We start from the raw sequence: 14,040 nt of genomic DNA, 5'->3' as shown, positions 1-14,040 counted from the left end.
CGTAAAAGGAAAAAAAGTATGACGGAATGACAGACAGAAATACCAATTTTTTATATATACATATATATATATATATATATATATATATATATATATATATATATATATATATATATATATATTAAAGGTAAATTGAGCAAATTGGCTATTTCTGGCAATTTTTTAAAGTGTGTATCAAACTGGTAGCCCTTTGCATTAATCAGTACCCAAGAAGTAGCTCTTGGTTTCAAAAAGGTAGGTGACCCTTGGTCTACAACATGTCTCCCCGTGCAGGACATGCATATCATCAGCACGGATGAGAAGCAGGTGTTTGCGGCGGTTCAGGAGTGGAACCAGAACCACACCTACAGCTTGTACATCTCGGACTCGCCCGGGGTCTACTTCACCCTTTCACTGGAGAACCTAAGAACCAGCCGAGGACCGACTGGTAACCTGCTGGTCGACTTCTACAAGGTATGTAGTCCGAGCTGTGTGGTTTTGTCTTGTAACAGACCTCCAGTGTGGTTGAAACTGAAAAGGAGGACACAATACGTTCATAAGTGTAAAAAGTAATATGTAAGAACAAATAAATGTTTCTTGATCATTTTTCTAATACTTTCCGTTCGTCTTCTGCCATTGTAATTGTTGGTTTATGATCTATTTCTGGCCCTGTGGTCATTATCACGATTTTCAGTAAGTCGGACCCGTTTCCAGTGAGGGTTGGACTCTGCCAAAGCTGCCCTTTGTCACCCATTCTGTTCAGAACTTATATGGACAGATTTTCTAGGCACAGTCAGGGAGTTGAAGGGATCCGGTTTGGTGGCTGCCGGATTAGGTCTCTGCTTTTTGCAGATGATGTGGTCCTGATGGCTTCATCTGGCCAGGATCTTCAGCTCTCACTGGATCGGTTCGCAGCCGAGTGTGAAGCGACCAGGTCCGTGTCGATGGTTCTCGCCCAGGAAAGGGTGGAGTGCCATCTCCGGGCTGGGGAGGAGACCCTGCCCCAAGTGGAGGAGTTCAAGGAACTCGGAGTCTTGTTCACGAGTGAGGGAAGAGTGGATCGATCTATTGTGGTGACGAAGGAGCTGAGCCGGAAGTCAAAGCTCTCAATTTACCGGTCGATCTACGTTCCCATCGTCACTTATGGTCATGAGCTTTGGGTTATGACCAAAAGGATAAGATCACGGGTACAAGCGGGCGAAATGAGTTTCCTCCGCCAGGTGGCAGGGCTGTCCCTTAGAGATAGGGTGAGAACCTCTGCCATCCGGGGGGGGGCTCAAAGTAAAACCGCTGCTCATCCACATCGAGAGGAGCCAGATGAGGTGGTTCGGGCATCTGGTCAGGATGCCACCGGAAAGCCTCCCTAGGGAGGGGTTGAGGGCACGTCCGACCGGTTGGAGGCCATGGGGAAGACCCAGGACACATTGGGAAGACTATGTCTCCCAGCTGGCCTGGGAACGCCTTGGGATTCCCTGGGAAAAGCTGGACGAAGTGGAGCGACCAAGTCCGAGTCCATTGTTCTCCCCCGGGAAAGGGTGGAGTGCCATCTCCGGGCTGGGGAGGAGACCCTGCCCCAAGTGGAGGAGTTCAAGGACCTTGGAGTATTGTTCACGATGGAGGGAAGAGTGGATTGATCTATTGTGGTGACGAAGGAACTGAGCCGGAAAGCAAAGCTCTCAATTTACCGGTCGATCCACGTTCCCATCGTCACTTATGGTCATGAGCTTTGGGTTATGACCAAAAGGACAAGATCACGGGTACAAGCGGGCGAAATGATTTTCCTCCGCCAGGTGGCGGGGCTCTCCCTTAGAGATAGGGTGAGAACCTCTGCCATCCGGGGGGGGGCTCAAAGTAAAACCGCTGCTCATCCACATGGAGAGGAGCCAGATGAGGTGGTTCGGGCATCTGGTCAGGATGCCACCGGAAAGCCTCCCTAGGGAGGGGTTGAGGGCACGTCCGACCGGTTGGAGGCCATGGGGAAGACCCAGGACACATTGGGAAGACTATGTCTCCCAGCTGGCCTGGTAACGCCTTGGGATTGCCTGGGAAAAGCTGGACGAAGTGGCTGGGGAGAGGGAAGACTGGGCTTCCCTGCTTAGGCTACTTCCCCCACGAAGAAGGTGGATGGATGGATGGATGGATGGATGGATGGATGGATGGATGGATGGATGGATGGATGGATGGAGCTCTAATATAACGCCCACAAAATCTGACATATAACCATTCAAAAAAGCGCCAACAATACCCAATTTACATTTTGTGACTTGAATATTAACCGAGTATCGGGGATATTGTTATTGTGTACACTGACACAGGCAAACTATTTATAACGGCGACGTAATCACTTCCCTGTGTCCCTATGTTTAAATCAGCAAGTGCTCTGCTATTTCCTTGCTTCCTTGCTCCCTGTGAGTTTATTCTAGATCAGGAGTGGGCAAACTTTTTGGCTCAGGAGTCACATTGGCTTCTGAAAATTGACGGAAAACAAATAAATGTGTTTTTTTTATAATTATTCTGATACTTTCCGTTCATCTTCTGCCATTGTGATTGTTTACTTATGATATGTTTCTGGCCCTGTGGTCATCACGTGTTTCCTTTCCTTGTCTCTGGTGGCATTGTGTGAAAAAATGAAGATGCAAAATTTGCTTACTTTAAATGAGAACCACACTTTTTTGGGAATTTTACCTATCATCATGAAATATTTAATGCATTTTAAATATTAAATAAACGTAAATAAAATTTCACTTACAGCGGCGCCAACAGGAGCCCCACTATTCCGCTCATAAAATCCGATAAATAATAATCCAAAAAGCGCCAACAGTACTCGATTGACATTTCGTGACTTCAATATTAACTATTTATCATGGAGACTTCCCAGTGTCCCTATGTTTACATCATCGAGTGATCTGCTATTTCCTTGCTTCCTTGCTCACTGTAAGTTTATTCTAGATCATAAACCATACATTTCACCTGGAAAGTAGATGGCTGAGAATGTAATCCGACAAGTTGGGACACTTTTACCAACATATAGGACCTGGAACTGGCGAGAAAGACACATAGCGGCCCTAAAGGCTCCAATGCAACCATTGGTAGAGTATATTTAATATTTAGAATGCATAAAACAAATCAATTTGCATCATGTCTCTCTAAATGATTGTGAACCATTTCAAAAAAGTGCAGTTCCCCTTTAAGTGAATCCTTGTCTCGGGAGAAATTTAGCTGTGGAGGGGGGCATGGCCTGCGGGCCTGCAGCAAAGCGGGGTGTGCCAGGACCAGCTTAGAAATCAGCGACAGGTTCGTAGACGGCCCACCTGGGCCTGGTTATCCAATCACCTGTCGCGCTGTTAAAAGGCAGCAACCGGGAGGAGAGAGTCGTTGGAGCTGGGGAAAAGGTGAGCCTGACGAACATTCACAAAAATTATGATTGCTGAAAAGCACTAAGAGACTTGTTTGGAAAAATAAAAACTGTCTTGTAACAATGAAACGGGCTCGCCTGGAAATGCTTGGTGGTCTGGAGGACCCACAAAAAGGCACTTTCCAATATTTACGTGAATGTTCGTCGTGCTCTCGCTCTCCACAGCTCCAACGACTCTCTCCTCCCGGCTGCTGCCTTTTAACAGAGCAACAGGTGATTAGATAACCAGGCCCAGCTGGGCCATCTAGGCACCTGTCGCTGATTTCGAAGACGGTCCTGGCACACTCCACAGTTGCCTAATGTTTCTTTCCTGACTCTCTGATGTTGTCCTTGGTCTACCGGCATGCTTGCTTTTTACAACCTTCCCATGTCTGTACTTGGTCCAGATTTTAAACACAATCAACATCTTTTGCAAACATTGGGAGAGGATTTACTTTTTTGGAGAAGTTTGATAATCCTCTCCTTGGTTTCAATTGACATCTCTCGTGTTGGAGCCATGATTCATGGCAATCCACCTGTTGCAACAGCTCTCCAATAAGTGAACACTCCTTTTCAACTGCAGACTAATGAACAGACTTAATCCGATGCAGGTGTTAGCTTTGGAAAATAGAATTTACAGAGTGTCATGTATGTTCATGTTTTTGTTTAGTCATGTTCTGATTTGCTTAAGACTCCATTGTTTCTAGTTTTTGCACTTCTTTGTTTGTCTTATTACCATGCCAACTCACTAGTTTTCACCTTGTCCTCATGTCACGCCCCTGTCCTCATGTCTCACACCTGTTTTCACTAATCACCCCAGTGTTATTTAAGCCTGTCTGTTTCTGTTGTTCATTCGGGCAACGTCACCTCCTTCTCACGTCTACCACCTGCTACGCACCTTTCAATGATCCATGTCCTGTTCTCGTTTTGTTCCAAGTAAGTTTTTCTCATTATCATGCACAGTGCACGTGTTTTGTTTCGTGTTTATTGTTAATTGCCATTGTGCTAGTCTTTTGTTTCATAGCCCAGTTTGTGCATCGCCATTGTGCGTGCCTTTTGTGTGTTCCTGTTTTTAGTTATAGTGTAAATAAAAAATATGTACCTTGCTCGCGCCAACTTTCCTTTGCCTCGGAAAAACAATACACGTCCAAGTCCAAGTCATGATACAGAGTGGTTCCATGTTTTTTTTTAACTCAAAACTGAGTCATTTCATCATTTTTGCTTGGTCTGAAAAAAAAGTGTATATTCTTGATTTATTTTAGTTGCCTTTTGACATTTTTTATCTGTTTTTTTGTATTTCTTACAAATTAAACAACTTAAAAAACATCCTCCAAGTCTGGCGATGCCATATTATTTCCCCAGGGGTTGTAGTTAACAAATTTAGTCACGTTTCTATAACGAGGTTCTGAAGTGACTCCTTTATGCGACCCCAGCCTCACCCAGACTGTACCCTCCAGCAGCCCTCAGGTACTTTCAGTTTGAGACTCCTGCTCTATATCAGAACTGGGCAAATTAAGGCCCGCTGGACATTCCCGAATCATTACTTTTTTTAGATCTTTAAGATGGAATGTGTAGCTGCCATTACGATGTGTAGTGAAGTTTTCTAATTACCGTAAGTCTTGGACTATACAAAGTGTTTCAATGGTTGGAATCTGCGCTTTTGCCTGATATACTAGTTACTATGGTAATCTAATTAGTTACTATGGTCATCTAATTAGTTATTAGCTGCAGAGTGTCGGCCGGATTACTCTTCTGATGTCTTCTCGAACCACAGTGACTAAATACCCCTTCCTGAAGACTCCTACTCGTTTTAACTCTAGCCTTGGAGCCGGTCAGTCTGGCTAGTCAATATTTCCTTGACATTATTCTTCTAATCAGTTTGAGTCGGGTGACCCCCCAATCCTCTACTCCTATCTGTGGGGGCTCCCTACCAGATGTTGCTAATGATTTTTATTATAACTCTGAAACTCCAAACTTGCATTCCTGTCGTATTCCAATTTCCTTTGGGCAAGAGCCACCACTGTCTGGAGAGTTTGTGAGGGCCTTGTGCACTTTTGACCTTAGTAGAATAATCCTCTTGAAGATTCTGTGAACAAATACAAACATATGCTTGTTGACAATTATATAAGAAAATGCTACATGTTATAATTCAGCTCAGTTTTCAGATCGAGCCTAAAAATCCGAGTGTCAGGGACGGACGCGGAAGGAGATTTTTACAACAAGGTTTTAAAACTTAGTGATATATCAGATATATGACCAAACCCGGAATCGGAGGGAGACAAGAAAACACAAGACAAATCAACACAAAAAGGGAGAAGCACCTAGAGCGGGTAAGCATAGAGCTGGACTGGTTTGGCTTACTATACACGACAGGTAGCTACATTCTGGCGCGGGATAACATGTTGTGCAGGCTTAAGAAGGCAGGTTTTTTGATCAGTGACAGGTGCGCTGACTGCTGGCGATTGATTGCAGCTGCTTGCTGCAGCCGGAGTGCCGCGTGCCCGGAGGTGTGCTCTGCGCAGCGCACACATGAATGTGCACTGAGGTGCGCTCGATCCGTGACAGCGTTTGTTGCTGTCAGAGTGAGTTTGTGTCGAACCCCAAGATGCAGAGAAGGACGCAGGCATTGAATGAGAAAACATGATTTAATATGAATAGTAAAACAAGAACAAACAAAAGGGGTACAACGAAAAGCGCGCACGAGGCGGATAACCAACTAAGAGAGCTAGCATGGGAGCTAAAAAACCAAAGAAACTTAGCATGGAAGCTAGCAAAAACAAAAAGGGGCCTAGCGTGGAAGCTAGTGGGTAGTGGGCAGGAAAACAGAAGTCGTACTTGTAATATGAAAACAAACTGGAAGCAGGGAAAAAAAACAGTAAGCTACAAACATCTAACAAATATAGCTTACCGCTCCGCTGCAAAGACTCGACACAATATGACACGACAGGAGCGACAATACATGACAATAATCCAGCACTCGACTGGAGGACAAAACAGGTTCAAATAGGAGCGGGCTGATTGACACCAGGTGTGGCCAGGGGCCAATCAGCCGCAGCATAGGGGAAACAGACAGGAAACCAACAAAACAAGAGCGCTGACAGGAAATACTATACACACAGGAAAAAACTAGAACACAAACAAACTGTCAGGGGGTCAGCCTGACAGTTGCATTTTTGTTGCGTTTCGCTTGATTGTAAAATATGTCAATCAAGAGGGGGGGGGGGGGTGACGTTCATATGTTGTCAATATTCAGTGTTTTATCGTTCATAGTTCATATTGTAAATCCCACATTCTTTATTTTCATGTACATTCTGGGTGTCTCATTCAGTAGAAAAACGTAAAATTCTATTCTGTTTTTTAAAGCGGTTTGTCATAACGTTTTCAGCATTCAGACATTATTGTGAGGTTTTGTATAACTGTTCCTAAAGATAGTTATTTTTTTCTCTTAATTTGGCCCCCCCAGTCAAAATAAAAGCTTAGTGATATATCAGATAGAAGGTAGTTTTTTTCCCCTTCGCCTAAATAGTTTGCTGTTTGTTGTTTTTCGCTTTAGTGAAAAATATTTAGATGAAGAGGGGGGGTGACGTTCATATTTTGTCAATATTCAGTGTTTTATCGTTTGTAATTAATTTTCATTTTCATGTACATTCTTGGTGTCTCATTCAGTAGAAAAATGTAAAATTCCATTCTGGTTTTTAATGCGGCCTGTCATGACCTTTTTATAGCATTCAGACATTATTGTGAGGTTTTGTATAAATGTTCCTAAAAATAGGCACTTTTTTTTCTTAATTTGGCCCCCTGAGTCAAAATAAAAGCTTAGTGATATATTAGATCTTAGGTAGTTTTTTCCCCCTTTGCCTTCATATTTTGCTGTTTGTTGTTTTTCGCAAAACATTTCGATGAAGAGGGGGGGTGACATTCATATTTTGTCAATATTCAGTGTTTTACCGTTTGTAGTTAATTTTCATTTTCACGTACATTCCGGGTGTCTCATTCAGTAGAAAAATGTTACATTTCATTCGGTTTTCTAAGGAGGTCTGTCATAACGTTTTTAGCATTCAGACATTATTGTGAGGTTTTGTTTAACTGTTCCTAAAAATAGGTAATTTTTTTTTTCTCTTAATTTGGCCCCCCGAATCAAAATAAAAGCTTAGAGATATATCAGATAGTAGGTAGTTTTTTTCCCCTTCGCCTTCATATTTCGCTGTTTGTTGTTTTTCGCAAAACATTGCGATGAAGAGGGGGGGTGACGTTCATATTTTGTCAATATTCAGTGTTTTATCGTTTGTAGTTAATTTTCATTTTCACATACATTCTGGGTGTCTCATTCAGTAGAAAAATGTAAAGTTACAATTTGTTTTCTAAGGAGGTCTGTCATAACGTTTTTAGCATCCAGACATTATTGTGAGGTTTTATATAAGTGTTCCTAAACATAGGCACATTTTTTTCTCGTAATTTGGCCCCCCTGAGGGCAAAATGATTGCCCAGGCCTGCACTACATGGTCCTGAATACCAGCATGCTGTGCAATGGACATTTGTTTTTGGTCCATTTCTTTTGTGAGTCACACACTGAAAAGAAACAGCTCTGTTATTAAAAAAAAAAAACATAAACGTCCACTGCGGAGGACGGCGGTTCGGATCTGCAGGAAATACTAGCAACATGCTTTTCATCCATGAAGGGAAACTTTGGCGACTGAGGCTAAAGGACTACAATGTGTGTCTCCTCTCAGGTGGAGGGCATACACGGCATGTACCTGGCCAACAAGCTGGTGGAGCGCCGCATCAAGACGTACATCACATACAACAAAGGACAAACCTGGGCTCTGCTGCCGGCTCCCGCCACGGACGTGGCCGGGAATAATATCCGCTGCGAAACGGTGAGCCTCCTCGGCCGCCAGCGAGCGAATGGATGCCCTGATTCATGGGAAATGACGCTTATGACACGTATCATGCATCAAATGTTTCAACCTCATCAGCCGCGCTTTGGATGTTCTTTGATTTACGGCCCGGATTTGCACAAGGCCGAGGGGAGGGAGCTTTGCTTTGCCTTTTCCAGACTGCTTAAATGACCGGAGGGATGCTCAGGAGGAATAGTTTTATTATCCGTGTGTGTGTGTGTGTGTGTGTGTGTGTGTGAGGGGGGCGGGGGTGCAGTGTCATTAGGTTTACTTTTCAGGAGGGGGCGGGGGGACAGACTTTCCATTAACCTGTGTGACTTCAATTCAACAAATGTAGTCACACCAGGCTAATGAATGTTGGACTACACTCAATTATATTATGAGGCTGTGTTGTGAGCCAACCGACTTATTTGCTCACTAGGGTACTAGTATAGGTACTAGTATGCTCCCGAAATGTAGCTTCTCCCCCGAAAACCTCCCGGGACAAAATTTCTCCCGAAAATCTCCCGAAATTCAGGCGGAGCTGGAGACCACGCCCCCTCCAGCTCCATGCAGACCTGAGTGAGGACAGCCTGTTTTCACGTCCGCCATCCCACAATACAAACAGCGTGTCCGCCCAATGACCTTATAACTGTAGAATGATCGAGGGCGAGTTCTTGGTGTCTTATGTGGGTTTTTTTGTTAGGCAGTTTCATTAACGTCCTCCCAGCGCCGTAACAACACACAACAACAGCAGTCACGTTTACGTCTGCCGTAAACAGCAATGTTGTGACACTCTTAAACAGGAAAATACTTTACATGCATATAGTTATAAAAATAGTGACAGAGAATAGAACAAAGATGGACAATTCAACCCTTAACTCAGCAATGAGTAGATGATTGTTGTGTGTGTATATGTGTAAATAAATGAACACTTAAATTCAAGTATTTATATATATATATATATATATATATATATATATATATATATATATATATATATATATATATATATATATATATATATATATATATATATATATATATAGGGGCGGCATAGCGTAGTGGGTAGAGCGGCCGTGCCGGAAACCTGAGGGTTGCAGGTTCGCGTCCCACCTATTAACATCCAAATCGCTGCCGTTGTGTCCTTGGGCAGGACACTTTACCCTTGCCCCCGGTGCCGTTCACACTGGTGAATGAATGATGAATGAATGATTGGTGGTGGTCGGAGGGGCCGTAGGCGCAAACTGGCAGCCACGCTTCCGTCAGTCTACCCCAGGGCAGCTGTGGCTACAGATGTAGCCTACCACCACCAGGTGTGAATGAATGCTGGGTTCCCACTTCTCTGTGAGCGCTTTGAGTATCTAACAATAGAAAAGTGCGATATAAATTTAATCCATTATTATATATATATATATAACCTTATCGTGGTAGAGGAGTTTGCGTGTCCCAATGATCCTAGGAGCTATGTTGTCCGAGGGCATAAAGCCCCCTGGTAGGGTCTCCCAAGGCAAACAGGTTCTAGGTGAGGGATCAGACAAAGAGCAGCTCGAAGACCTTTATGAAGAAGAAACATCATGGACCCAGATTTCCCTCGCCCGGACGCGGGTCACCGGGGCCCCCGTCTGGAGCCAGGCCCGGAGGTGGGGCACGATGGCGAGCGCCTGGTGGCCGGGCCTGTTCCCATGGGGCCCGGCCGGGCACAGCCCGAAGAGGCAACGTGGGTCACCCCTCCAATGGGCTCACCACCCATAGCAGGGGCCATAGAGGTCGGGTGCATTGTGAGCTGGGCGACAGCCGAAGGCAGGGCACTTGGCGGTCCGATCCTCGGCTGCAGAAGCTAGCTCTTGGGACGTGGAACGTCACGTCACTGGGGGGGAAAGAGCCTGAGCTAGTGCGCGAAGTCGAGAAATTCCGGCTGGATATAGTCGGACTCACTTCGACGCACAGCAAGGGCTCTGGAACCACTTCTCTCGAGAGGGATTGGACCCTCTTCCACTCTGGCGTTGCCGGCAGTGAGAGGCGACGGGCTGGGGTGGCAATTCTTGTTTCTCCCCGGCTCAAAGCCTGTACGTTGGAGTTCAACCCGGTGGACGAAAGGGTAGCCTCCCTCCGCCTTCGGGTGGGGGGACGGGTCCTGACTGTTGTTTGTGCTTATGCACCAAACAGCAGTTCAGAGTACCCACCCTTTTTGGGAACGCTCGAGGGAGTACTGGAAAGTGCTCCCCCGGGTGATTCCCTTGTCCTACTGGGAGACTTCAACGCTCACGTTGGCAACGACAGTGAAACCTGGAGAGGCGTGATTGGGAAGAATGGCCGCCCGGATCTGAACCCGAGTGGTGTTTTGTTATTGGACTTTTGTGCTCGTCACGGATTGTCCATAACAAACACAATGTTCAAGCATAAGGGTGTCCATATGTGCACTTGGCACCAGGACACCCTAGGCCGCAGTTCCATGATCGACTTTGTAGTTGTGTCATCGGATTTGCGGCCTCATGTTATGGACACTCGGGTGAAGAGAGGGGCGGAGCTTTCTACCGATCACCACCTGGTGGTGAGTTGGCTGCGATGGTGGGGGAGGATGCCGGACAGACCTGGGAGGCCCAAACGCATTGTGAGGGTCTGCTGGGAACGTCTGGCAGAGTCTCCTGTCAGACAAAGTTTCAATTCCCACCTCCGGAAGAACTTTGAACATGTCACGAGGGAGGTGCTGGACATTGAGTCCGAGTGGACCATGTTCCGCACCTCTATTGTCGAGGCGGCAGATCGGAGCTGTGGCCGCAAGGTAGTTGGTGCCTGTCGGGGCGGCAATCCTAAAACCCCTTGGTGGACACCAGCGGTGAGGGATGCCGTCAAGCTGAAGAAGGAGTCCTATCGGGTCCTTTTGGCTCATAGGACTCCGGAGGCAGTGGACAGGTACCGACAGGCCAAGCAGTGTGCAGCTTCAGCGGTCGCGGAGGCAAAAACTCGGACATGGGAAGAGTTCGGGGAAGCCATGGAAAACGACTTCCGGACGGCTTCGAAGCGATTCTGGACCACCGTCTGCCGCCTCAGGAAGGGGAAACAGTGCACTATCAACACCGTGTATGGTGCGGATGGTGTTCTGCTGACCTCGACTGCGGATGTTGTGGATAGGTGGAAGGAATACTTCGAAGACCTCCTCAATCCCACCAACACGTCTTTCTATGAGGAAGCAGTGCCTGGGGAATCTGTGGTGGACTCACCTATTTCTGGGGCTGAGGTCGCTGAGGTAGTTAAAAAGCTCCTCGGTGGCAAGGCCCCAGGGGTGGACGAGATCCGCCCGGAGTTCCTTAAGGCTCTGGATGCTGTGGGGCTGTCTTGGTTGACAAGACTTTGCAGCATCGCGTGGACATCGGGGGCGGTACCTCTGGATTGGCAGACCGGGGTGGTGGTTCCTCTCTTTAAGAAGGGGGACCGGAGGGTGTGTTCCAACTATCGTGGGATCACACTCCTCAGCCTTCCCGGTAAGGTTTATTCAGGTGTACTGGAGAGGAGGCTACGTCGGATAGTCGAACCTCTGATTCAGGAGGAACAGTGTGGTTTTCGTCCTGGTCGTGGAACTGTGGACCAGCTCTATACTCTCGGCAGGGTTCTTGAGGGTGCATGGGAGTTTGCCCAACCAGTCTACATGTGCTTTGTGGACTTAGAGAAGGCATTCGACCGTGTCCCTCGGGAAGTCCTGTGGGGAGTGCTCAGAGAGTATGGGGTATCGGACTGTCTTATTGTGGCGGTCCGTTCCCTGTACGATCAGTGCCAGAGCTTGGTCCGCATTGCCGGCAGTAAGTCGAACACATTTCCAGTGAGGGTTGGACTCCGCCAAGGCTGTCGTTTGTCACCGATTCTGTTCATAACTTTTATGGACAGAATTTCTAGGCGCAGTCAAGGCGTTGAGGGGTTCCGGTTTGGTAACCGCAGGATTAGGTCTCTGCTTTTTGCAGATGATGTGGTCCTGATGGCTTCATCTGACCGGGATCTTTAGCTCTCGCTGGATCGGTTCGCAGCCGAGTGTGAAGCGACCGGAATGAGAATCAGCACCTCCAAGTCCGAGTCCATGGTTCTCGCCCGGAAAAGGGTGGAGTGCCATCTCCGGGTTGGGGAGGAGACCCTGCCCCAAGTGGAGGAGTTCAAGTACCTAGGAGTCTTGTTCACGAGTGAGGGAAGAGTGGATCGTGAGATCGACAGGCGGATCGGTGCGGCGTCTTCAGTAATGCGGACGTTGTACCGGTCCGTTGTGGTGAAGAAGGAGCTGAGCCGGAAGGCAAAGCTCTCAATTTACCGGTCGATCTACGTTCCCATCCTCACCTATGGTCATGAGCTTTGGGTCATGACCGAAAGGATAAGATCACGGGTACAAGCGGCCGAAATGAGTTTCCTCCGCCGTGTGGCGGGGCTCTCCCTTAGAGATAGGGTGAGAAGCTCTGCCATCCGGGAGGAACTCAAAGTAAAGCCGCTGCTCCTTCACATCGAGAGGAGCCAGATGAGGTGGTTCGGGCATCTGGTCAGGATGCCACCCGAACGCCTCCCTAGGGAGGTGTTTAGGGCACGTCCAACCGGTAGGAGGCCACGGGGAAGACCCAGGACACGTTGGGAAGACTATTTCTCCCGGCTGGCCTGGGAACGCCTCGGGATCCCCCGGGAAGAGCTAGACGAAGTGGCTGGGGAGAGGGAAGTCTGGGTTTCCCTGCTTAGGCTGTTGCCCCCGCGACCCGACCTCGGATAAGCGGAAGATGATGGATGGATGGATGGATATATATATATATATAGAGAGAGAGAGAGAGAGATCTATATCTCTATATATATATATATAGGGAGAGATATAGATATATATATATCTATATATATAGATATATATATATTTGCTTGGTTAACGACCCCGTTGAGAGGGCAATCAGGTAAGCAACCTCATCATAGCCGCCGATAAAACCACAAACTTCTACAGAACGGACATACCAGTACATAACTCTTTACCGGTCAAAAGCATCTCCAAATCATACAAAAAAGCGCAACCCAGCACTTTACAGAACATCCACTTGGAAAACAAACGGATCGCAACCGAACTGGATATTGAGGACAGGGTGGACGCCACAGCCAACAAGGAAGCCTTCATCACATTGAAGGACCCCAAACCCAACTTCGCAAATAACCCAACATGCTGATTAATAAACCCAACTAAATCTGAAATAGGAAAAATCAGCAAAATAATCCTGGACAGAATCAACACAAAAATCAAGGACAAAACACCACTCAACCAATGGAGAAATACAGCAGCATTAATCAAATGGTTTAACAACATCCAAAACAAACAACAGCACAACTTTATCTCCTTCAACATCGAAGAATTTTACCCTTCCATCACGCAAGACCTCTTGACCCAAGCACTATACTTCGTTTCGGTCTACGACTCAATCACAGGCAACGAAAGAAACCTCATCATCCACGGACCAGACTCATTTCACCTTTAAATCAGCCAGCCAATCCCGGACGAGCCCCCAATTTATGTTACGTTCTAAGATGGCGCTTGTAGGTTTTGGACTTCCTCGTTGGCTAGAATAGGTAGGTAGGTTTTTAGTTTATGCTAATTAAATAGCTGTAGTTGGTAGGCTTACCTTGTTTTGTCGGAGTAGAACCTTTTAGAACTGCCATAAATGTACTGAATACAGTATAATGTAGATGTGTTGGGTGTACGTTACGGTTTTGATGGGGTGCATGGCAGTATTTCAGTGTGTTGCAGCGGTGACCCCAATACTCACCACTGACCTCATCGGCCTT

The 14,040-nt window shown here is 46.6% G+C and overlaps 1 protein-coding gene across 1 annotated transcript in view; it reads left to right on the top strand.

Moving 5' to 3' along the window:
* Positions 1-14,040, top strand: part of sorcs3b (sortilin related VPS10 domain containing receptor 3b) — a 227,568-nt gene that overhangs the window by 145,711 nt on the left and 67,817 nt on the right. The window contains exons 9-10 of the mRNA XM_061911586.1: positions 274-453; positions 8,104-8,250. Coding sequence (XP_061767570.1) covers positions 274-453; positions 8,104-8,250 — 327 coding nt within the window. The remainder of the gene's footprint in view (positions 1-273; positions 454-8,103; positions 8,251-14,040) is intronic.

The sequence above is a fragment of the Nerophis ophidion genome, linkage group LG09 (genome assembly GCF_033978795.1).
Source record: "Nerophis ophidion isolate RoL-2023_Sa linkage group LG09, RoL_Noph_v1.0, whole genome shotgun sequence".
NCBI lineage: Eukaryota > Metazoa > Chordata > Actinopteri > Syngnathiformes > Syngnathidae > Nerophis > Nerophis ophidion.
This window is presented reverse-complemented; position numbering and strand designations above follow the sequence as displayed.